Genomic DNA, 25,675 nt, shown 5'->3' on the forward strand with positions numbered 1-25,675 from the left:
CAGCTCCTGGGAAGTGAGGTCCCAGAGCGCCGGGGTGAGGAGCACCGTCTTCTCCAGTACGTGTCTCGCCCCAGGTTGTTCTGTGTCCAGACTGGTGTGGGCATCCCTGCCCTGAGAAAGTGTTGGGTAGATAGCTGGGCCTGGAGCACAGGGCCCACCTCACCTCATCAGGAGCCCAGCCACAGTTAGAGCCGCTCCAGGCCAAGATCCTGCCAGGCATGGGCACCATGGAAGGGCACACATGGTGTGAGCAGGCCCAGAGTGCCTGGCATGGACCCTCTGGGCACTCCTCTCCCCAGACCTTCACCAGGTGGTCTCTGTGGCACTGGGAGGGCCTAGAGCTGGGCAGGGCCAGGAATCCCTGGCACTCTCTGGGCCCAGCCCCCTGGCCTCAATTCAGCCTCCTCACTGTTGCCCTGTGCCACCTCCCCTGCCGGCTCCATCCAGGCCCCTCTTCTGGCATCCAGGGGCCTTCTCCTGAGCCAGACCCTTCCCCACACAGCCACCCTGGGATGGAGGAGCTTGTCAGGGTCTCCCCTGGATGGGCCTCGAGAAGAGTGTGCATTCAGAGGAGCCTGCCAGCCCTGAGCAGGGAGGGTGTGGGACGGAAGGAACAGAGGGCAAGAAGCACCTATGGGGAAGTGTGTGTAGGCTCTTGGGGAAGAGCCTGTGGAGAGACGCCTGGCAGGCTACAGGGCCAGCGCCCCTGCACAGCTGTTAGCCACGTCCTTGCTGCGTTGCCTCCGTGAGGTCTGTCCAGGGCCTCCCCGTGGAAGGAGGAGGGGCCAAGTGACGGAAAGCAGCAGGACTGGTATGAAGCAGCAAGAGCCCCAGGCTGGAGAAGCCATGCCAGGTGAGGCACACAGCCTGTGCCTGGGCTCCCTCGAGCTCCACCTTGCCCAGGCAGAGCGTCAGCCTGTGGAGGGCCAGGTCCTGCAGCCAGGGGCTCTCCCTCAGGGGCTCTCCCTCAGGCCTGCTGAGCCCATTTAGAAGCCAGCTGCTCCCGCTGACGCACCTGCTGAGCTCACCCAGTGCCTGGGGCCCTCCCTGCCGGAGGTCTAGCGCCCAGGAGACACAGTGAGGATCCAGACTGAGGAGACCACTGCTTCCTCCTGCCGCTCCGGTGCCATGGCCACCCCAAACCTCCAGGACTCACATCTCACTGAGCGCAAACCCATAGCCCTAACTATGGGGTGCTCTGGACCCAGGGCAAGGGCAGTGGGCAAGAAAAGTAGCCCTCCCCCATGCCAGGACTCCGGCTGTCTGAGAGGGTGTGTGAAGCCCCCAACCTGGTAATGCCTTCCCGGGGTGCTCGGTAAAGACAAGAAGGACAGACAAGGGGACTCTACTGGGAGTTAGGTCCCTAGTTCCTCCTTGTTTTATTGTGTCAGCTGAGATCCCCAGTATGTGCAGAATTGCCTCAGACAGAGCAGACATCTTTGTCCTATTCGTGATCTTAAAGGGAATGCATCTGACTCTTCCTCATGGGGACCGTGTCTGCTCTAGGTTTTGGGGATACTTTATCAAATTAAGGAATTTTTTTTTCTTTGAGATAGTTTCATCCTTTTGCCCAGGCTGGAGTGCAGTGGCGTGATCTGCATTCACTGCAACCTCCACCTCCTGGGTTCAAGCGATTCTTGTGCCTCAACCTCTTTATAGGTGTGTGCCACCATGCATGGATTTTTTTTTTTTTTTTTTTGTATTTTTAGTAGAAACGGTGTTTCGCCATGTTGGCCAGGCTGGTCTCGAACTCCTGACCTCAAGTGATCTGCCCCCCTCAGCCTCCCAGAGTGCTGGGATTACAAGTGTGAGCTACCACGCCCGGCCAAATTAAGGGACTTCTATTCCTAGTTTCCTGAGAGTTTTTATTATGAATAGTGTTTTTAGCAGATGCTTCTTACACATTTACTGAGATGTATAGTCTGTTGCCGTGATGAGTCACATGTGTGGATTTTCTCCTGTTAAGCCATCCTTGCATACCTGGGGTTACTAAGTATGGTCGTAGTGTAATATGTTTCATATGCTCAGTTGGGTTGGATTTGATAACATTTTTGTTCAGGAATTTGTGTATCTATATTTGAACTCAGTGAGCTTAGCAGATCTGTCCACCAGGCTGCAGTTTTCCTCTCTTTTGCGTTTTTCCAACTTTGGTCTTGGGATTATGTTGGCCTCATAGAATGAATTGGGAGTGTCCACTGCTTTACTGTTGTCTAGGAGGGTTTGCTTACAAAAATCTGGTTCTTTTAAAACTTGGTAGAAAGAGCCTGGCATTTTCTTTGTAGGAATTTTCCCCCTAACTCTTTGTCTTGAAAAATGTTAGACTTACAAAGTCATTGAAATAGTAGCAAAATGAACCTCATACCTTTCACGGAGACCCACTGCTTGTTAACATTTTGCAGTATTTGTGCTTGTGAGTGGGTGCTCTCGCTTGCTGTTTACATACATGTGTATCTGTAGATACAGGTGTACTTACATGTGTATGTATATATGTAGTTATATACATGCTTTTGCATTTTAGTAGAAACATTGGAAAGTAAGCTGCAGACATTTCCTCAATATTTTAGGAAGATTTTAAACTACTGCTTTGATTTTTGCTTTTTGAGACTGTTGGGCTATTTGTGACTTTTATATTTGGACATTTTACACAAATAATTTGACAGTTATCCTCTCTCTGTCTCTTACATGTTCTCCTGGTGCCTCTGACCTGTGGTTGGTGAAAGCAGGTAAGTCTGTTCCAGCAGCTTCCTCTCTTTCCCTGCCAGCTGGGGTGGGCCCATCCTCACACCGGGCGTCATGCTGTGACCTCCAGGAGACATATTGTCTTGTGTTGTGCAAGGAGGAAACAGATGCCAGATGCACTCCTTGGGGAACTCGTCAGGGCCACACAGCTGTTGGGTGGCAGATCCCTTAGCAAGCTGGAGACCTGTTTGTTGGTGGTGCCAGCGGCACACCGGGTTCCCCTGGGAGCCACGTGCTGCTCATCTCAGGGACCGTGCACGTGGGTGAGCGGCAGACATGCCTTGTGGCCTATGGAGTCAGACACCTCTGGTGTCTGGGAGACTTTGGCTGCAGAAGGATCTCTGAGTCTCCATTTGCCCGTCTGCAGCGGGGATCTGATAGTGGCGACCATACCGGGGTTGCAGGAATAAAATGAGCAAAGTGCTTGATGGGGGGCCATAAAATGGCTGGGGGAGTCCTGGTTCTGGAAGAGTCGGCATTCCCGAGTCCCCCGGGTCACTGCTCAGGTGACAGCTTTCTCAGTGCATCACCCAGAGCTGTCGCCCTTCCTGTAAGTAAAGCCAGATCAGCAGGGCCACGGGAGTGTAGAGTTGGATGCTGCAGTTCACTTGGGCACAGAATGGCTTATCTCTGCGGTACGCTGTTGAGGCTCTGAATTTCTCTGTCTGGGGAAAAACAGTCTACATTAAAGAGCGTGCAAGGCCATCTCTCCCCAGCCGCCTCTGTGTTTATCTGGACTCGGGGGTTGAGGGGGCAGGCGTCGGCCCCTCTTCTCTGCAGAGAGGCTCTGTGGGGTCATGCGGGTGAGAACCACCAGGGCTTTGCCTGGGACCCTGAGACGAGTTGCTGTAGGGCATGGCGCCTGCCACCAGCTGTGGGCTCAGCAGGAGGTGGAGCCTGGAAGGGTCCCAGGGACACCCCCAGTGATCCTTATATGAGCTCTCGCCCTCTTGTCCCCGAGACAGGCTGATGACTGGTGATGGTCCTGTGGCTTTGGAGATGTCCTGAGAGGCTGCTGGGGAGGCCCTGAGCCTCCCAGGCCTCCTTGACTCTCCTGCCTCCTGTGAGAAAGTCCGGTTCGATCGTGTACATTATCCTTTTGTTGTTTGTTTGTTTTCTAATACATGATTGGTTATATAAAACTGGAAAAATACAGCAAAAGAAAAAATGGCCCAGGGAGAAGCCGTCTTCACACCTGGCGCGGGTTGCATTTCTGCTCCGTCTCTGCAGTTCATGTGTTTTCCAGAGTTGGCATCAGGCTGTACCCACAAGCTTTGATGTGGCTCTTTTGCTCACTGCGCGTGCAGAAATGAGCTCCTGTGTTAATGCAGAGTCCCCGCCCCGGAAAGGGCTGTGCGTTTCTACCGCCATGGAGTCACCGGGCGTAGGTATCAAGTCGTGCCGGCTGGTCTCAGGGCCCTGAGCTCTTTCTCACCTGGCAGGGACAGTTTCTTAGCTGGGTATGAATACTGCACACCCCGGCAGGACCTGACACTGCCTCCAGCCTCCGTCTCGGGCCTCCGCGTCTCTCTCTCTGGGCCCAAACAGCCATGGTGGATGTGTAGTTACAGGCTGTGAGGAAGGGGAAGGGCCATGTGAGTCCCCGCAGTAGCCTCAGCAAAAGGCCTGGAAGCAGAAGGAGTGAGGAGTGAGCCCCAGAGCTCTTGGCCAGGGCAACAGGAGGCCGCAGCTCTGGAGACAGGTCTCAGGCCGAGCCAGCCCGCCCCTAGCCGGCTGCCCTGCTGCTCGACTGCGCGCCCGGGGAAGAAGCAGGGCACCGTCACCTTCCCGTGACCCAGAGGTATGAGTGTGTGCGTTCAGGCAAAAGGGACATCTCACCTGCCGGCGTCAGAAGCCAGAAAGTGCCAGGCGGGCAGGTGTGCAATATGAATGGGCAGCCTTCATGCCCAACGAGCAGCCCCGCAGGACCCTCACGCCCTTGCTGGAGCCCTGCCTTGGAGCAGCAGGCAGGAGAATCTGAAGGGCAGTGGGACACAGGTGAGGAGGTGGTCCTCACCCCTTCTGCTCATGGAAGACCTCAGCAGAGCCCCATTCCAGGTGTCCAGTCAGCAGCATCTGGGGCTAGACTGCCCACAGCCACCTGGGCTTTTTGACAGGGGTCAGGCTCCCAGAAAGCCATCCGATCCGCCTGTTCTTCCCTCATTGAAGAGGGCTGGTGGAGAGCACCCCTGGACCCGGCGTCTCTAGCTGGCCCTGCTAGGGGGACGTTGCCAGCACCTTCTCTTGTGGTCCTTACGCTGGGGGTGACTTCTAGGACCTCCAGCAGTCACAGCCTTACCTGACACCTGCCAGGTGGGGGCGGTCCTAAGCCTCACATCCCAGCCCTCTGCCCAGTTCTCTGTGCACCCCACTTCAGTGCTGTCGGAGAAGCAGCCCATCGGGGGCCTGCTGGGGTCTTGTTCACCCTCACTGAGTCGGGGGGCAGCTGTCCCTGCCCACAGCTTGGGACTGCATCTCAGGGGAAGAGGCCTCGCCTGCACCTTCTCTGGGGAGTGCCCCGGGCCCTGGGTATATCCACAGAGGTGGCTCTTGCCGGGGGACTGCCCTGGTTAGGAATGGCAGTGACCATTCCTGGGGCCAGGAGGTTGGGCGCTTCCTTCCCATCTGTGCCTTTGTGGAGGTGTGGTGGGTGTGGCCTGCGCAGCACCCCACAGTGTGTGTCCACCTTATGGCTCAGCCACCCCCTGCCCCAGAGGGTTCCTTGTCAGGGCCCAATGAGATCGTGCAGGTCAGGGGGCTTTGAAGGAAAACCTCTGGGCTTCCCCCAGTGTGGGGCCTCTGCTTCCTGGTCACTTGCTCCCCCACCACCCCAAGGGGAAGATGGGAGTTTCAGGCTCTTAGGAGGCATTCGGGGGGCCCCCTGCCTTGGGGAATGCTGTTCCCCAGGCAGCCAGGTGGGGCTTTGGTTCCTCTATCTGGGAGGGCTCAGCTTGACAGGGGGCAAGGCGTATTGTGGCCAGCAGCCTGCTCTGTTTTCTGAAACCTTTGCTGACCTTGTTTGGAAAGCCTGCACAGATTTTCACCCGCCTGCAGACATTGTGAGGGAGGGGCTGAGAAGGTATTTCCTAAACCTACACTAATAAAGCCTTTTGTGTTTTATTTTTTGACAAGTCAGTATTTTTAAACAAGGTCAGAAGTTTTCCGTTTTCCCACCGTTTAATAGCAGGGTCCTGTCCTTGAAACCATGAACTCATTTCCTCTTCTGACCGACCCGTGCACTTGGATGGCCTGCAAAGCCTGGGCGTGCAGTGCAAGCTCCCAGGGGCCCTCCCCGGCTTCCTGCATGTCCTCTGCTGCTCTGCAGGTCTGTCTGAATTCAACCCCCGGCCCCCTTGCCAAGCCTGCTCCTCCTCGTCCTCCAGGCTCCTGACCTGGAGTCTGATGAGGCCCCGACCCCCCTCTCCCTGGCACTTGCTTGCCTAGGTCTTTAGTGACCATGTTCCCGTCCCTCCAGGATGCTGTGAGGGCAGGACCCTGACTCCAGCCTGCAGACCTCGGCCGCGATAGATCCCCCTGGGAGGGAGGAATAGGAATGGCAGATGGGATGGGACTGGGACAGGGACTGTGATGAGGTGAGGGTCACACAGTTCACACCTGCTGGGGACAGGGACTGTGACGAGGTGAGGGTCACACAGTTCACACCTGCTGCACCTGCTGGGGACAGGGACTGTGACGAGGTGAGGGTCACACAGTTCACACCTGCTGCACCAGCTGGGGGCAGGGACTGTGTGAGGGTCACACAGTTCACACCTGCTGCACCTCCTGGGGGCAGGGACTGTGACGCGGTGAGGTCACACAGTTCACACCTGGTGCACCTGCTGGGGGCAGGGACTGTGACGCGGTGAGGTCACACAGTTCACACCTGTTGCACCTGCTGGGGGCCCCCACGCCTGTCCTGGGCTGGATGAGCCCTCACCCCTGCAGGTTGTTGTAGGCTATAATGCTCTCTACATATGCCACCCACCAGATCCTTGCCAGCCTTGGAAGTGGGTTTCTGTCTACCTGTTTTATGGAAACAGTCCCTGGGGCTCAGAGGGGCCAGGTGACTGTCCCTAGGCCACACAGGGGATAGCTGGCAGAGCAGGAATCCCACCTGTTCATCCGTCTGACACTGGGACCTGTGTCCCCTCTGACTGTCTCATCCGCTTCCTCAGCCCCCTTGCTGGACAGAGCTATTTTGGGGCAGACGGCACCCGTCCCACTGCCGGCCTGAGGGTGGGGTGGAGGCCCTCAGCTCCCAGCTCCTAGCACCACCCATCAGTGAAGAAAGGCCCTGGCCCATGGGGATGGTTGCCCAAGCCGGTGGGAAGCAGTAACTGGCAGGCAGGGACACCCACCACGGGCAGGGAGACAGTGTATGGACCCCCAGGCAAGAGTCAGCCTGGCAGGGTGGAGGCAGAGGCAGGGGTGCCGCAGACGGGCCTTCCCTCGAGCCTCACTGGCCCAGGTGCTGGTCAGAGAGCCCTGCCTATCCCCCAAGACCGCCCTGGTCCTGGAACCTTCCCTGCACAGTGCAGCCGGGCCCTCAGGGTAGCAGCGCTGGGCCGTAGCGGCAGGCGTCCAGGTTAGCAGCTTGACTGTGAGGTGGGATGAGGCCTTGGGAGACTGGGTGCACAGGCGCCCAGTGCAGGGCAAGGCAGGGCCTCACGCTGCTGGGCCCCAGTGGGGTCTGTGGACGCTGCCGCCAGGGCAGGCCGGAGAGAGAGCCACCTGCCCTGCCCATGAGGGGAGTGGGGAGTGCCCAGAACCCGGGGGCTGCCTCGTTCTCCCCACCTCCATACCACATTCAAGGGCATGGGACAGAGGGGTCACACTTCCACCAGACCCCTGGCCGGGAGGCCACAGAGAAGAAGGGGAGAGCCCAGAGAGCGGGGAACACGCAGCTCCCTGACTCTGGGAAACAGGCTAGATGGGGACTGCGGCCCCGGGGCCTGGCTGGCGGTCGGTGACCTAAAGCATGCAGTAGGCACTCCATCAGTGCGTGTTCTCTGGCATGCCGCCTGTTTCCTGGAGGCCAGAGGTCGGGTCACAGCACAGGGTGTTCTGGTGAGGCCCGGGCACCAGGCTTGCCGGCGGGGCCGCGGTGGTGGCATCCAGGGAGGAGTGGTTAGCAGGAGCACTGGCGGGTCCAGAAAAGCTGAGCTCAGCATTTAGGCCCAAACCACCGGGTGCGGGATGGGGGACTGCAGCCATGGGGTGCCTCTCCCTTTCTGGCTGTGGCCCTGGGAAACTCACAGCCTCTCAGGGGCTCAGTCAGCCCCACTGTTAAGAGGGACAATGGGGCCGGGCACAGTGGCTCATGCCTGTAATCCCAGCACTTTGGGAGGCTGAGGCAGGTGGATCACCTGAAGTCAGGAGTTCAAGACCAACCGGGCCAACGTGGCAAAAACCCATCTCTGCTAAAAATACAAAAACTAGCCAGGTGTCGTGGCACGGGCTTGTAGTTCCAGCTACTCGGAAGGCTGAGGCAGGAGAATCGCTTGAGCCCGGGAGGCAGAGGTTGCAGTGACCAAGATCACGCCACTGCACTCCAGCCTGGGTGACAGAGTAAGACTCCGTTTCAAAAAACAAAAAAAGAGATGGTACCTCCACAGTGTGGTAGGTGCTGCTGTGTGCACAGCACCTGGGGCACAGGGATGAGTGACTGGGGCACAGGCTGGTGTGTGCCCGTGGGTATAATGTGGGAGGGATGGCAGACACTTGGGGCCTTGTGTGACTGAGGACAGGTGGCAACAGGTGGGAGGGAGGCAAGAGAAGGCCCCTAGGGTGGGGGACTGCCTGGGGATGAGGGGACCAGGTGCCTGTGTTGGCAACCTGGGCACAGAGGCCATTGGAGGGTGGAGCCGAGATGCCTAAGCCGGGTGCCCCTGCCCTTGCTGAGCACCTAGTTGCAGACATGGCTGCAGAAGCCTGAGAGCAGAGTCCAGCCAGGAAGCCTACACCCTTGCAGGAAAGCCCCCAGGAAGAGGGCAGGCAGGAGGATGGCTGCGGGGCCCTGGAAGTGGGGCGAGGCTGTGGGACTGCCCCATGGGTGTAACTCAGCCCTGCTCCAGCTCCGTCCAGGCCTGTGTCCCTCGGCAGGCGAGAGGGCCACCCAGCCTCCATTTCTTGACCTAGAACGTGGGATTTACAGCTGTGGGGTCGGGTTTTGCCATTTTTATATCCAAATCTCCACAGTCCCGGGAGTCCGTTGCATTGTAACCCAGGCTTGCAGTGGGAGAGGTGCTTCGGCAGGAGTGGCGATAGCTCTGGAACTCAGGAAGCCACCAAGAGCTCCCTGCATCTTCCTCAGGAAGGAGCCGAGGTCTTCCTGCCAGCAGGCACCTCACACAGGGGTTGACCCACACCCCGGCAGCCTGGCCAAAGCCCACCCCTGTCACCCCTATAATGGGGGAGGGAGGGGTGAGGCCGAGGCTGCAGAAGGCATGCTCGTGAGGACCAGGCCATGGGGCCCAGCACCCTCCAGCTCTCACACAGTTCCAGGTGTAAGTGGCACTGCTGGAGGCCACCCCCTCACCTGAGACCTGGCCCGGGGTCACTTCCGCCATGGACCTCTCCCTGGCTGCTCCGAGCGGAGCAGACCGTCTCACGGCGTAGCTGCACAGTGACTCCTAAACCACCATGTCCTCTGCGGGGGGTCACTGGGATTGCCCCCCATCATGTGGGGTCCCTGCCACCAGGGAAGAACTAGGCCAGTGGGGAGACAGAGATGTGAGCACTGCTAAGCCCTAGGGCTGGAAACCTACCAGGGCCCCTTCTGTCCAGACAGGGAGCTGCTGCAGTGACAGAGGCCTGCGGTGCCCGCGGCTATGAGCGGATTCCTGTGCAGTGCCCCGGAGCTCCTAAGCAGTCGCCCAGGGGCTCTGGGGACACTGCCCGAGCTCTGTGTTGGGGAGCCGGAGAGTCCTGGCGTTTTTCACCTGCAGGAAAGTGGGCTCACAGGGGTGGCCTGCCCAGGACACACAGCTGTGGGCCTGGAGCCAGGTGCTTAAATCTGATAGGACAGCTGGTTTTTACTTGCTGGAGAGGTGACTTTGGAGGTGGAACTGAGTGGGTCAAAGTGGAGATGAGAGCCCCTAGCAGTGAGGACGGAGTCAGTGAGCCCCTCCCCAGGGTGTCTGGTCCCCTGAGGTCCAGAGGCCCCCGATGTGGGGCAGTCAGCACTGCCTGTGTTAGGAGCTGTGGCCTGCAGCACTTGGAGCCCAACATGCAGGGCTGGGCTGTGCATCCTGGGCACGCTCAGGCTTCCGGGCTGGGCCCTCTGCTTCTCCGCAGTGCCCGGCTCCCCTCCGGGTAGGAGCTCCTGGCAGGCACAGCTGTCTCCCCTGGATTCCAGGCCTCACCGGCTAGCGGGAGTTGGAAGGGACCGGGGCAGTTGCAGAGGCACAGAGGTGGGGTTCAAGCAGCCTTGTCCCTGCCCTGCCACATCCTGCCTTGCAGGGACACACAGACCTGCCCCCGACATGCCCTCCTGCCTCGGGGTCTCTGCCCATCTGGCTTCCCAGCAGGGGCTGGCAGTGCTGTGAGGACGCTGGCCAAGCTGCCCTCAGCTCCTCGGGCCACAGCCCAGCTCTGCACCGGCAGCGTTTTCAGCCATCTGCCGCGGGCCGGTGGGGGCTGGGGGGCTGTGAGGGATCAGAGAGACCCTGTCCGGGAGGCTGGAGGGAGGCCCCCCAGCGAGCCACAGCGAGGTACCACCGGGTTGGGGCAGAGTCCAGGGCTTCAGCTCTGTCCCTCCGGTGCCGCTGCACAGCCGCGGCTCCTTATGTTTAAAGTGGTTCAGCCCGCTCCTGCTGCGTCTTCACTGCGGGGCCGAAGGTGGTTTTTTCTTTATGCGACCACTCTGAGTCTTCACTGATTCACTGTGCTCTACGGGCTGTGTTTTCTGTTCCTGGTCAGGTTTGGGCATTGGTCAGCAGGGCGTCCTGAGCAGCATTGCTGGACCGTCGTATCCGCGTCGCCTCCGGAACTGGCGAGGTCAGCCTGCCCTTCCCAGCCCGGAGGCGGTGGCTCAGCAGGCGAATGGTTCTCTTCAGTCAGTCACAGCCTGGGTCCAGGTGGGTGTGGGCTCCAATCCCAGTGCCGCCCTGACCAGCCGTGTGTCCTGGGCCAGTTGTTGAACCTCTCCAGGTCTCAGTTTCCTCATCTGCAACATGAGAATAATTCATCCTACGGGGTTACTGGGTAAAGCGCCAAGAGTTCAGTAAATTAATAATTCAGTTACTCCTGAGCCCAGGCTGCTGCCAGGGCCCCCTGGCCTCGCCCGGGAGCCCAGCCTCTCCTCTCATTCAGGTCCTTGGTGTATCTCCCTGAATAGATGGATTAGGTTCAGAGGCCAAAACGGGGCAGCAGTTTATTTTTCATTTCCGTCCCTTTGGAAGGGAGCCCAGCATAAGCAGACCAGGCTGGTGGAAAGCCAAGGAAGCACCAGGAACCCAGGCTCTTTCTCTTCACTCTGCAAAGTGAAGCTCCTGCCTCACGGTCCAAGGGGACTGCTGGTGCTCAGCAGTCACGTCCGCTTTCCAGTCAGCAGGAGGAAAACAGGGCAGAGAAGGCTGTCTCTAAGGACATCGTGATGGCCAGTCACACAGCCACACCTGGCTGCACATCATCTCCTGGGCGTCTTCCTCCTCAGGGACTTTCTGCAGTTTTCTAGGCCTGTCTCTTGAGGGCCACGTGAGCACAGAGCCCTGTACCACCTGGACTCCCTTCCCACCCATCCGTAAGAATTCAGCTCCCCTGGGTGAGCCAAGGAGGCGCCCCCGCCCCCCATGCCGCACTTTGCTGGAGGTAGGCAGGGCAGGAGCAGCGTCATGAGGCCAGCGGGCACCAGCTGGCCAGTCCTCTCCAGACCCAGGTGCCTCTGTCTGCCAGAGGGGGCAGGGCAGGGAGATGCGCCTCAGTCCTGCTGCTCCCTTCCTGCCAAGGGACTGGGCTGAGGCTGGACCTCAGCTGACCCAGCTCCAAGCCCAGCCCACGCTTGAGGGGCTGGGTGGCCTTGGCCTCTGGTGTTGCTTCCTCATCTCTCCAGCTGGGACACGCCCAGGCTGTCAGGTCACTGGCGTGGGGCTCCCTGGGGTTGGGTCAGACTCGCCTGCCCTGCGCGGGTCCTGAGGCGAGAGGGGGCTCTCTGGAAGGGGTGTGGGCAGCGAGGACTGCCCCGTGTCCACACAGCACCTGACCACCGATGTCATGGGGCCTCTCTCCAGACCTGGGTATGTTTGGAAGCAGATTGAGTTAATGAAAAAAAAAACCTCACTACTCTTCTGCAGACGTTACCAAGAAGGGACAGCCTTAGCCCAGCATTTTCTGTGCTGCATTTGGAGAGGGGCTCCCCAGCCTGCTGCTGCCAGCTCAGAACTTGATGATCTGGGTTTTTCTGCAGGCAGAGGGGAGGGGCCCTCCGGCCAGGCCAGGCCTGTGCTGCGGCACTGGGTCAGGTGCAGGCACACCCGCGCAGGGTCACACCAGAGCGATGGGGAAGCCGTTCCCTCTCAGGCCGTGGCTCACATGCCTGTGCCTCCTGGTAGCGGGTCGTCTCCTCGGGGCTGTCTCCCCACCCTCACCCTCCTGGACCTGCAGCTGCCCCCTCTCAGAGGGAATGACACCGCGGACAGCCAGCCCGGCCTTGTGGCCCTGGAGAGCCGTGCCTGAGGGCCCCTTCCTGCCACAGGAAAGAGGAGGCGGCCACCCGCCCCACGTGGGGTGCTCAGCGGCCTCCACCCCGCAGTGGGACTTGGAGCCAAAATCAGACTTCCACTTTTTCTTTTTTTTTTTTTTTTTTGAGACGGAGTCTCGCTCTGTCGCCGAGACTGGAGTGCAGTGGCCGGATCTCGGCTCACTGCAAGCTCCGCCTCCCGGGTTTACGCCATTCTCCTGCCTCAGCCTCCCGAGTAGCTGGGACTACAGACGCCCGCCACCTCGCCCGGCTAATTTTTTGTATTTTTTACTAGAGACGGGGTTTCACCGGGTTAGCCAGGATGGTCTTGATCTCCTGACCTCGTGATCCGCCCGTCTCGGCCTCCCAAAGTGCTGGGATTACAGGCTTGAGCCACCGCGCCCGGCCCACTTTTTCTAACAAACTGAGCAGAAGCTGCGCTGCTTGGTGCTGTCAGAGGCATAGGCACCAGGGGCCCCTGGTGGGGTTGGCAGCAGACAGTGCCGATGAGGGTGACGGTGGTGTGTTATGCCGTGAGCTCCCAGTTTTGGCATCCTCCTAGAGGTTGTCATTTCCTTCCTGTGATGAGGACCCAGGCCTCAGGGAGGCCTGGTCGCTTTCCGGAGAGAACCATCCTGGTGCCCTGTGGTGTCCCATGGGCCTGGGGCAAGGCTGGCAGTCAGGGTAGGCTGGGGTAGCAGGTGCCGTTGCTGAGTGCTGCCAGGTGCTCACGCAGTCCTCGGAGGAATGTTCTCCCAGGTTGCCTCTCTGAATTTCTGATGCCCCTTGGAGTCCAGGTTTGGTTTTGTTTAGAGACAGAGTCTCGTTCTGTTGCCCAGGCTGGAGTGCAGTGGCAATCACAGCTCACTGCAGCCTTGAACTCCTGGGCTCAAGTGATCCTCCCACGTCAGCCTGCAGGTAGCTCGGACTGCCCGGAGGTGCGCGTCACCATGCCTTGCCTGGAGTAGGGTTTTTAAAACTAATCACTGAAATGCGACCTTCATGGTAATGGCCTCTGTCCTCATAGTGGGACCCCTGGTCCCTGGGAGATCCAAGCGCACCATTGGGAGAGAGGACTTTCGGAGACCGTCTCAGAGCTACCCTCACCACACCATGTCCTTGTCCTTGGGGGCTGGAATGTGACAGGCATGCTTGTGGCTTCACTGAAGCCGGCCCTCCAAGGACTCTTCCTCTGAGCCACACAAAACCATTTTCTTCCAGTAACTGAGTCAGAAGAAATGCAACAATATTTCTTAGGAAAAAAACAAAAAAGTTCTGTCATTCTGACTCTAAATGGCAGCATCCTCACCCACAATTAGGGAGCTTCCCCTCTGCTGGCACTGGTAGAAAAATTGCCATTGTTTCAGGATCTGAGTTTAGAAACGTGCGGGTTAGACCCTTGTTTCATGGAACCCACCCCCGCACCGCCATCAGCTTCGGGCATGGGAGGGGAGGGGCACACCCTGGACAAATGCAATGCAAGCAGGACTGGCGCGGCTGGCCCCGTGTGATGGCCCCTTTGCACCCTGCACCCTGTCCCAGGCAGCAGGGAGGCTTTCATGATCTTCATTATTTCATGTACATCATTCCTTCTTGGGCCAAATTTCCTATTAGGTTGTTTATGTAATGTTTAATTACAGACAATATAGAAATAGATTAAGAAAACGTTATGGTCACATTTGGGCTTATGGGTTTTCACTGAACTCTTACCTCCTGTCAGTTTAAACATTTTTATCATAAAATGCTGGAAAAAGTTCATTATCTCACTGCTGAGACAGCCACTGAATAGTCCATTCCTGTCTGGGTGGTGTTTTTTCTGAGCATATATGTATCTTACAAAACCATGACCACAGCGTGCTGTTGTCCTACACGTTGGAAGGGGATAGACCTTTGCTCGTGGAACCCCATGGTCAGCTCCAGGGCTGGTGCAGGCATTTCTCCATGTCTTCAGGTCTTGCTGGCACCCCCGCCGTGGGCTGCAGGACCGTCCACTGTGTGCCTGCCCTCAGCCTCCACCTGCATGGCCATGACTCCCTGTGGCAGCTCACACTCCAGTGCACACCCTCTGAGGCGGCCCTGCCATGTCTCAGCCCTTCCCGCCAGGGCCAGCACCTTCCTACAGGTGGAGTTACTGCACCAGCCCCTCACCAGGCTCCAGTCTCCTGTGCCCCTCCTTCCCCAGCCCAGCTCTGGACTTCCCACATGCCCTGAACCAGGTTTGAAGGCTCATTTCTGGCTGGAGTCCTGAGCTTCCGGAAGGCAGAGTCAGCAATAAGAAGATGCAGGCGTGAGTTTGGGTCAGAGCAGCACTCGAAGGCAGAAGAGACAAAATGAAGCCCCCTGCAGCCATGGGCGTGAGCCACTGGAGGAGCGAGGGACAAGTACCATGGGCTGCAGGGCCCGGCCTGGTTGATGCTGGCCTCAGCTGTTACCTGCCTGCCCCGCCCTCCTGCCTGGAAGACACTCAGAGCGCATGGGCTGTTCCCGCAGGATTTCCCTGGGGTGTTCTGTGTTTGAGTTGGGGCTCCCAGGCCAGGTCTAAGTTTGTCCTGTAAGAATCCAGACTCTGGACTTTAGAACTCGCCACGCCCTGACAGCAGTGTCTAGATCTTACCCGATTGTGGGACGCACTAAACCAGTGCCCAGAAAAATGTCAGAACAGCTTCAGGTCGCAGAGGGCATTAAACCAAGCATAATTAAATGCCAAAGTGCATGATCCAGGCGATCATTGTGTGTTCTGTCACAAGAAGCTGCAATTTGTGCAGACTAGAATTATTTCATAGTGCATTTCAAGTTGACGTTTCGTGCTTCATCTTTGAAATCCATGTGAGTTTTGCACTCAGGGCCATTACTCATCCAACCTCGTTTTCCTATAGAGTGAACCAGACCCTCCTTGGTCTGGCCCTGCCTGTGTGCCTTAGCCTCACTGGCCATGCCCTCACCTCACCCGCCTCGGAGAAGCTGCCCTGTTACCCGCAGAGGGTCTCAGGGGCCGGCCCCTCCTGCCACTTGTGAGAGGGAGGGACGTCGGCCAGCAGCACAGACACAGGCAACCCCAGCTGCTGATGTGGCGCCTCGGGGATGGCCACACGTCACAGCTGCTGCCCACTGACTGGACGGTGGTAGTGAGCAGCCAGTGGTGCGGACAGGGTCTCCCCATCACCCTCGAGTGACCAGTGTGTGCCCCATTCAGGAGTGAACGCTGGGAGCCCTGGTCTGTCCCAGTACATGGCATGCATAGGTGTCCACAGAGATCTGCTCTGGCGGCCAGGGTGCTGTGAGTGCCATGCAGCCGGACCACAGCTTGGGGCTGTGCTCACAGAAGATGCCAGAGGTTTGTCACCCTGAAAGAACATCATTTGCCAGCAAAGTCACTGGGCAGGGTCCCCAGCCTCCCGCATCAGGTTGGCAGCAATGAGGGAGATACCTAAGGAGAGAAATGGCCCTGTTTGCATCCCCAGGGCACTCCTGGACGGTGAACCAACCACCAGCCGGATGCTTGGGCTGGGCAGGACCTGTGGTTCCTTCCCAGAGTGGCCACGGAGCATTCAGACTCATTAATGCATGGTTAGTTACTAAACCTCAGGGCAACCCCCACTGCCTTGGAACCTGGCCACCCTTGAGGTGGTCCGCCTTCACTGATACCCACAGGGGCCCTCCACCCCTTTTGTGGAGCCTGTCTTGCTCACCACAGCAGCGTAGTTCATAGGAGGAGAGGAGAGGGGAGAGGAAGTGCTGAAGACGCCTGGGATTTGTTGGGCATGGAGGTAGCAGGGGGTTGCAAGCAGAGCAAAGGGTAGAGACGGGGCGGGGCGCTCTGGGGACGGAGGCTCTGGCTTGACGAGACTGGTTCGCCTGGAAGGCCAGCTGGGCCTCTCAGGCTGCCTTCTTGGGTCTCACTTTTGTCTTTCTTCCTTTCTTTTTTTTTTTTTTTTTTTGGAAGGGGGCTGGGTCCTTGGACCCCGGGCGGCTGCCCCCTCGCCCGGCTAATTTTTTTTTTTTGTATTTTAGTAGAGACGGGGTTTCACCGTGTTAGCCAGGATGGTCTCGATCTCCTGAACTCGTGATCCGCCCGTCTCGGCCTCCCAAAGTGCTGGGATTACAGGCTTGAGCCACCGCGCCCGGCCTTTTCTTCCTTTCTTTAAACTTTGATTCACACGAAGTGTTTGGGACATACAAAAGAACTTCATAATGTACATAGGAAATAAATGGTCACAGTGAACACCTGTACCCCCAGCTGCTCACCGGAGGCACGAGAACATGATCAGCACCACGTAAGGCACTGTGAGCACCCGGTGCCACCCCAGCCCCACACCCCAGGGCTAGCCTCTGACTTGAATTTTCCTGTTTCAGCTCATCACTTTTTTAAAAAAACAGACTGGGCTCAGTGGCTCACGCCTGTCATCTCAGCACTCTGGGAGGCCGAGGCAGGCTAATCAGGAGTTCGAGACCAGCCTGGGCAACATGGCAAAATCCCATCTCTACTAAAAATACCAAAAAATTAGCACACACCTGTAATCCCAGCTACTCAGGAGGCTGAGGCAGGAGAATTGCTTGAACCCAGGAAACGGAGGTTGCAGTGAGCCCAGATCACGCCACTGCACTCCAGCCTGGGTGACAGAGCGAGACTATCTCAGTAATAATAATAATTTCAACAGATATATATATATATATCCCTGAATAGTGTTTTCTGGGGATTTATTTTTGAGAACTTGATAAAATACACGTTACCATCCTAATCCAGTCTTGATGTGCAGAGCCTTCTTCGTCACGTTTCCCATGGTGGTGTGAGTAGCTGCCGTTTGTTCATTTTTATTGCTGAGTGGAGTATGCCACCGTGGAGGTGAGCGCGCCACCATGGTGGGCATTTGGAGCTGTTACCAGAACGCCACTGCAGCCTCCCCCATACCTCCTGTGTACACAACAAGGTTTCTCTGGGATGTGCATCTGGGAGAGGACTCGCTGCATCTTGGGGTATATGTACCTTCTGCTTTCCAGTGAAGACACTTGGAGATGGCTGTTCTCACTGTCTCATTCACATCCGCAAGCAGATGGCAGGAGGGTCACCCTGTATTCGTGCCTACTCTTTGCCGCTGCCCGGCTTTGCCTTCCCACCACTCTCCTGGTATTGCCTGTGGCTTCCTGTGCCACTGCCTTGGTAACTGACGCACGGGAGCCTCTTTCCATACGCTTTGTTGGTCGGTTTCCTCATTTTCTTTTACTTTTAATTTTTTTAAGTAATTCATATACGTACTTAAAAACAGATAGTTCCAATTGGCTTATGATGAAAACCAGCAGATCTGCTTTCTCTTTCCAGCCGCTCCAGAGAACCATTTGCAGGTTTCTCAACGTACTTCTGGTGTTTACCTTCATATTTCTAAATAACGTATAGTGCCATTTCTTAATTTATTGATTTAGATAGTCTCTGTTTACTTTGTTTCAATAGATGGTGAAGCGTTCTTACACCCTCACACAGTCTGTCCTCACCCCACTCATCATCCACATACAGTTAAAGCTCACGTTTTATTAAATCAGTATTCACTGTTACAGTAATCACTGTTTACATGATGATGCCTTCAAAACCATCATTTACCTCTGAGGCAAGTAGTATACTTCATTTTCTTTTCTATGTAGCTTTTTGTTTTTCCTGGAATTCATGATTGCCTTGTATTTTTACTTGCCTTATTTTCTATCTTCATGGATCAATTTTTTCCAAATGATTCCAGAATCTGCCACACACCTACCATTCGTTTTTTCCCACCAACTACTCAGTTGTGTCAGGCCATCTGTCCATCCCCCACCCCACCCCCTTTTTTTGAGACTGAGTCTCTGTCACCCAGGTGTGATCTTGGTCGACTGTAGTCTCCGCCTACTGCATTCAAGTGATTCTCCTGCCTCAACCTCCCAAGTAGCTGGGAACACAGACATGTGCCACCACACCCAGCTAATTTTTGTATTTTTAGTAGAGACATGGTTTTACCACATTGGCCAGGCTAGTCTCGAACTCCTGACCTCAAGTGACCCACCCACCTCGGCCTCCCAAAGTGCTGGGATTACAGGGGTGAGCCACCACGCCCGGCCTTTGCCCCTTTTTACCTAGAGCTTCTGTTCCCTTGCTCCTGTCAGGCCCAGTGGGATGTGTTGCTGACATCCTGGAACTGCCCCTGGGTTGGAGCTCCCGGCTCCCAAGTTTGCTTTTTTTTGTTTTGTTTTGTTTTGTTTCTTTTCCTTTTTTGCTAAATTAGATACCTACTCCAGGATCTTCCTAAAATAAGATTCACAGAAGGTGAATTTCCTAAGTCTTTGTATGTCTGAAGACGTCGCTACTGCCCACACTTGATTGATAGTTTGGCTGGGTATGAGATCGCATTGGTCATTTTCCCTCTGCCTTTTGAAGACCTTGCTCCATTGGTTTCTAACATACGGCATTGCCATGGAGAAGTATGCCCTTTATGTATTGTTTTTTCTGTTCAGATGCTTCAAGGGTCAACTTTTTAGTCATCTGCTCAGTCCCCACATTCATTTTCTCGGCACTTGGTGAGCCATTTCAGTCTCAGTGAATGATGGACTCCAATTCTGGTTATTTTCTCATCATCTCCTCTCCTCTATTTTCTCTCTTCCCTCTTTCCGGAAGCCTTGCTGGCAGGCACTTGGAGCACTTGGATGGATAGACCCTGCTGGATAGTGGTAGGCACAAAGCCCCCTGCTTTGTGGGGTCCCAGGTGTCACTGCAGGGAAGACTGGTCTGGGGCGCAGACCCTTCAGCAGGGGGTGCAGGGCCGGGATTAGATGAGCCTGGGCTCCTGAGGGCAGGGGCTGGGGACCACCTTGAGTGTGCAGACCATTCCTCAAACCTCTGAGCCGTGAGCCGCCCCCTTGGCACCTCCAGAGAGCACATGTCAGAGAGCTGACTAGATCCGGGGTGGGCCATTTGGGGAGTCCTCTGCACCTCACCACACCCCGCCCTCTTCCCACTTCTGTTCGACGACACCACCCCACGTTTTGGCAGATGACAGACTGGAGAGTAAACAGCAGATGCATCTGGCAATGCATGCAGTGGAGGAAAGAGGGCAGAGCACGGGAGGTGGGACAGGGCGAGGTGGAGCTGGGGCACTGAGGCAGTGGACAGCCAGGACATGCCTGTGGCCAGCAGTGCCTGCAGTGTTCGGCAGAGGGAAGGGGACAAGGCAGAGGGGAGGGGAGGGCTCTGTGTGGTGGGCATGGGACTGGACGCCTCTGGCTCGTAAAGAGTGCCACCGGCTCTGGAGGGTGTGCCAGGTAGGGGCTTCCATGCCTTTCAGGCAGGGGTAGGAAGGAACTAGATGGTGGCCAAGGGCAGGTCACCCTCCCTGGCTCAGCTGTCACATCTGCAGAAAGGGACAGGAGCACACACATTTGGCTACTGGCCTCACAGGCAACTTCTAGAGTCTGCGTGGCCGTTTGTCTATACCACAGGCCGTGTCTGGGGGACAGAACCAGGGGACCCAGGGCATGGCAATGTTCTGAGCAGGGAAGGTGCACAGGGAGCCGTGGGGACAGTGTAAGCCCCTGGGCCTTAGGACGGGGGCCTCGGTCAGCTCCTCAGGGTCCCCCAGGCGCAGTGTCCGTTGCATCATTTTGTTGCAAGATGCAGAGCTGCTGGACCGGCACTGCTAATGAGAACATGCGTGTCTTTGCACACACCTGCCTCCCTGGTGTGGGTCCCCAGCAGCTGTCCCTGCAGCGGGAGGCCTTTGGTCCAGAGGGTTATTTGGGAAATGGACGCAGGAAGGACAGGTGAGGCTGACAGGCTCGGTCATTCTAGGGACCATGAGAGTTTCGGCTGGCTCAGGTGCCCCTTGCCCCCACCGTTGCCCCTGTTGGTGCCTGCTGGGCCTTCTGTGCACAGAAGTCCTTGGCAAAGGAGAGAGCCAGGCCTGGGGCGGTCAAGGAGAAAGTGTCACCTCCAGTGCTGTGAGGGCCCCAGACTTAGATGGCTTTCAAATGAGTGTCTGTCTTCAGCAGCTCACCCTCCCAGCTTTTTCAGAAACCAAAGAGTAAATTGCTCACGGCTTCTCTAAGTGGCTCGCACACGAAAAACCTAAGTCATTTCAATGGCTGGGCCCAGAAAACCGAGCCCTCTCCTCTCCTCCTCCCTGTCTCTGGCCCCCAGCTCTGCCTCAGTTGTACTGGGGTCTCACTGTCCCCTCAAGACACTGCCCCTGCAGGGAGGCCTTTGTTCCCCTCAGCTGTGTCCCGTAGAGAGGATGCCACCATCGGACACGTGATAACTGAGCCGGCTGCCACCCTAACCCACGATGGTCAGTAGGTCGTGTGCCATCTGGGGCTACTAGAGCCGGCCCACTGTGTACACCACACGTGCCCGCTGGGTGCTCTGGGCTCTTCCTGCACTCCTGCACTGGCAACCGCTTATCTTCTTGAGCTGGGTCTTAAAGGTGGAGAGGTCTGACCAAGGGGCGGTCACTCACACTGGCATTCCAACGGAGGGCATGGCCCATGCAGAGACCAGGGGTGATGTACCTGTGTGCTCCTGCCTGCAGACCACGACGGGGCTGGGGAGGGGAGGGCCGCAGGCCACACTGCGCGGGTGGCAGGTGGGTGCTCCAGCCTCTCCACAGCAGAAGCCCCAAGCTTCGCAGGGGTGAGGAGGCTGTCATTCAGAAAGGTCGCTGCCAGGGAGAAGGGACTCAGAGAAGGGAGCCTGTGGCTGTGGCCCATGCTGCCCTCACCACCAGGCTCCTGTCTTTGAGTGGCCAGGGACCACCTGAACCCCCAGGGGACCTGGGTATGTGCTGACCTGGCATTTGCAGTCATGTGCCCTAGTGGCAGCTGCTCGAGCTTGGCTGCCAAGACCCACGGTGTGGTCAGACCGTGTGCAGCTGAGGAGTGAGTTCCTCCCCGGAGGGGGAAAGCCCTCAGGGGTCCGTGTGGCCGTCACTCACAGGGTCATTGACTGGGGCTGGGAGGGCAAGCCTCTCTGTTGGTTGGCGCATCACACTGGTTTTCTGTGTTCAGAAGAAACCCCTCACGCTGCCCTGTCTCCATTCGTTTGGTCAGGGCCCCACAGGGTGGGGAGCGGAAGTCCATGCAGCCCTATGCCTCCCGTGGACACAGGGTCAGCTAGGAAGGCATGGATGGTCTCTCTTCTGAGCGGTTAGGGCCTTGTGAGCCCGAGGTGGGAGACAGAAGCCTGCCCCGGCCGCCTCGGGCCCTTAGTCCCTGGCCCTCGGTCATTTTTGGTTCTAAAGCGTTTGTCTCACCTGCTACCTGAAGAATGTCCCACCCTCTGGCCCTTGAGGCCCTGAGTGCCCAGGAGCTGCTGCCATCAGCACAGATGGGTGGTACCAGGCAGGCAATGGGTGCAGGGTGCTCGGGGAGGGCCAGGTGTGCCTTGGGGCGCGTGAAGTGGGAGCCTGGAGCAGGGAAGCTGAGGCCTGCTCTCGCCCCTGCTGGGACTGGAGGTGACCCTCCCTGACCCCTGCCCACCCTCTGCTTCTGCTGAGTGGCTCCTTGGGTGGCACCGTGCCCAGGCTGTAAACAGCTGGCGAACACTGCTGGTCTCAGGGGGCTGTGGCTCTGGGACCTCCCTGGATGAGGTATTGGCGGCTTCACCCACCAGCAGGAAAAGTCAGGTTGTCCCTCCAGAGGAGCCAGGCCAGGCACTGCAGGGCGCCGTGGTGGTCACCCTGGGTAGCCGTGTGACCGTGGCACGCTCCTTGGCATCTCTGATACCAGGTTTTGAAACGGCTGTTGGAGAGCTAAATGCAGGCGTTGGTTGGCCTCAGAGGTGAAGCCCAAACCCCTGTAGTGGGGACTTTGACTCCGAGCGGCCCTGGTAGCACCCCTCATGCTGCCACAGCCCTCACCTCCTCTCCCTGTCTCCTTGCAGGAAGTTCTACTACATCACCCTGCTACGAGACCCCGTGTCCCGCTACCTGAGTGAGTGGCGGCACGTGCAGAGGGGTGCCACGTGGAAGACGTCGTTGCACATGTGTGACGGACGCACGCCCACGCCCGAGGAGCTGCCGCCCTGCTACGAGGGCACGGACTGGTCGGGCTGCACGCTGCAGGAGTTCATGGACTGCCCGTACAACCTGGCCAACAACCGCCAGGTGCGCATGCTGGCCGACCTGAGCCTGGTGGGCTGCTACAACCTGTCCTTCATCCCCGAGGGCAAGCGGGCCCAGCTGCTGCTTGAGAGCGCCAAGAAGAACCTGCGGGGCATGGCCTTCTTCGGCCTGACCGAGTTCCAGCGCAAGACGCAGTACCTGTTCGAGCGGACGTTCAACCTCAAGTTCATCCGGCCCTTCATGCAGTACAACAGCACGCGGGCGGGCGGCGTGGAGGTGGACGAGGACACCATCCGGCGCATCGAGGAGCTCAACGACCTGGACATGCAGCTGTACGACTACGCCAAGGACCTCTTCCAGCAGCGCTACCAGTACAAGCGGCAGCTGGAGCGCAGGGAGCAGCGCCTGAGGAGCCGCGAGGAGCGCCTGCTGCACCGGGCCAAGGAGGCGCTGCCGCGGGAGGACGCTGACGAGCCGGGCCGCGTGCCCACCGAGGACTACATGAGCCACATCATTGAGAAGTGGTAGTGGCGGTGGTGGCCACGGGGAGGCCTCTTGGGGGGTGTGGGGGGTAAAACAGGACAGACAACAGGTCCACCCAAGACTGTCACGGGGAGAGTGTCCCACACCTGCTCCACAGAGATAGCTGCGTCCTGAAATAAACAGAACAGGGACATAGTGGGGCTGGGCGGGGATGGCGGCTTGAGGAATCGACAGGTGCAGCCAGCGGGTCAGAGGAAAGCATGCTCGGAGGATGCCACGGGCAGGGCAGGGCCTCCGGAGCAGGGGTTGTGCTTGCTCTCCTGGCTCCCTTGGATTTATCACGAAAACTGAAGGTTTGCACAAGAGACAAGGACAGCAGAACATGGACCTGCCAGGCCAGGAGTGTGCCCCTCACCAGCTATACACACGGCACTCGCTCTTAGCTCCTCTGTCCAGGCTACTAGGAGTGAGACCGGCTTCTGGCAACTGCCCCGGCTCCAGGCCATCCCATAGGCCCTCCCCTTCTGGCTGCCCCCGATGCCCCAAGGCCTGGGGAGCCCCCAGCTCACCCATCTGTAGCTCCCTCAAGGTCAGGGCCCAGCCCATCTGAGGCAGAGAAGACTCAAGTCCCCAAAAGCCCACTCCGCTCCCGCCCACGGTCCTGCTCCATGCTTTCGGTCAGGAGGCCAAAGCTGATGTTCAGGCCCCACCCACTCCCCACAGTCCTCAGACCAAGGAGGGGTTTGGGGAGTGGGCCCAAGCTGCATTGCCGGCCCTCTGTGGGCCGACTGGCAGCCCAGGAGTGGGGAGGCTTTGGCCGGAGATGCTGCCACTTGTGCCTGAGTCCCTGGCTGGCCTTTGGAGGTGACCACCCTGGCAGACGTGGCTCAGACTGGAAGGGCTGGGGACCGAGCGCTCCGCTGCCTCTGTTCTCCTTTCTGACCCACTGGGATTTGCTAGCAGGCTGCCCAGCCCCATCACCGAGACACGTACTCAAGAGCTCAAATACCACTGCTGCCACCAGCGTGCGGATTAAGTTCATCAGGCCTCCATCGGCTGGAGCGTAGGACCGTAGTCCCTGCCCAGGAGCCATACCCTCGGACCACAGTGGCTCTGGATGGCCAGGAATGGGGACTTGAGCGTTCAGATTCTCAACTAGCCTTGACAAAACAGCTGTAGGTGGCCTCCCTGACACCAGATACTCAACCCTCCCCACCCTGGCTCTCCTTGCGTTTCCCCGCGCTGCCCACCCCCTGGCAAAAGGCTGGCCAAGCTCTGTTCCCAGCAGCCCCGCAGGTTTCCCCACTGGCTGCAGTGGCCCTAGTAAAAGCCATGTTGCATATCTGCTGTAAGCACGTGCCCTGTGCCCTGTCCCCATCCCTTATGCCTAGGAGGCCAGGCTGGTGTCTCTAGGAGGGCCCCCACAGGCGCCCTGGGTCCCCCAGAGGGCAGACGGGTGTGCTCAGGCCGCAGGCTGACTCCGATGCAGGGCAGTGGGCTCTGCAAGCCGCCTGGCTGGGGTTGGCAGGGGCCCTCTCTCCTGCCCCAGCTTTCACTCAGCCACCGCAGCTGCCCCACTGTGGGGTGGAGATGTGGGTCACCACGGGCTTGGGAGCAAGCGCCTTCTGCAGCACAGGAAGGCGAAGGTGTGGTCAGGTGAGGTTGCTACCCCTGGAGGTGTGGCATACGGCCCCACCCTCAGGCCTCCTACACTGGCCCCATTTTGCTTTGGGGTCCAAGGACAGGGCGGTCAACAGGGTAGGGTGGGCAGCGTGCTAGCGCAGGGACACCTCTCTGGGTGGATGCATCGCACGAAGGAAGTGAGTGCCAAGGGGATGTAGCGGTGTGGTTCTTTCAAAGGGAGGTCAGGGTCAATGGGAATCTGCTCGGACACTCGACACTGGGGTGGGTGCACTCCTGGGAGGAGGAGGAGCATGTTCAGGGGAGCCTGGGGTCTTGCACAAGCCACATGGGGCACCTTGGCCTCCTGGCAGGAGGTGGACACCCAGCCAGAGGCCTGGCTCAAGGTGGCCTCACCTGGCCACGGGCGTCCTGGGTGCACAGGCCCGAGCGCAGGTTGTTTTGTACATATTGGAGTATGTGTTAACTTATGCCCCGCAGCCCAAATCACACGGAAGCACGGGTCTCATCTCAGTCTCTCCGCTGCATTTGGAAAGCAGTCTTGGGCCCGCGCCAGGCTGAGGTGTCCCGAGGTGGTGGCAACTGGCAGTGCCCTCAGCCCCCGAGTCTCCAGCCTGGCACTTCCCATTCAGGCCACCTGCTTTGGGTCAACGGTTCCTTGGCCAGCAGCATCTCCTAAATTGTAAGAACTCTGTCCACCCAGGGCCCTCCCAGGGCTGCAAGGACGGAAGCAGGCAGGCAGTGGAGCTAACAGCTTAGTCACCAGGACCCCCAGGCCTGCAAACGTCCCTTCCTGGAGGGGGAAGCCAGGAACAGCAGAACTGCCCATGAAACAAGGCTGTGAACTTTTCGGGAACTGGAACTGTTTAACTTGAACCCAGGATCGTTTAAAGCTTTATTTATTTATAGCTTCTTCTTAAAAAAAAAGTGTTGAGAAGAAATGTTTTGGTTATTCATAACAAAAAAAAATGAGTTGATGATGGAAAAGCAAGTCATAATCATCTAATTGTTTTTGTCTAGGTCGAGAATGAATGTTAGCCGATGAAATAAACTCTGACAAGGA

General features: G+C 57.9%; 1 protein-coding gene across 1 annotated transcript; it reads left to right on the plus strand.

Annotated features, from left to right (window-relative positions):
- The first annotated feature begins 1,785 nt into the window (after positions 1–1,785).
- Positions 1,786–25,675, plus strand: LOC116269135 (heparan-sulfate 6-O-sulfotransferase 1-like). Its single transcript, XM_031651156.1, has 2 exons — positions 1,786–2,723; positions 22,308–25,675. The coding sequence occupies exon 2, from the start codon at positions 22,408–22,410 to the stop codon at positions 23,014–23,016; it is 609 nt and encodes a 202-aa protein (XP_031507016.1). The 5' UTR covers positions 1,786–2,723; positions 22,308–22,407; the 3' UTR covers positions 23,017–25,675.

This window comes from Papio anubis, chromosome 10, assembly GCF_008728515.1.
Source record: "Papio anubis isolate 15944 chromosome 10, Panubis1.0, whole genome shotgun sequence".
NCBI lineage: Eukaryota > Metazoa > Chordata > Mammalia > Primates > Cercopithecidae > Papio > Papio anubis.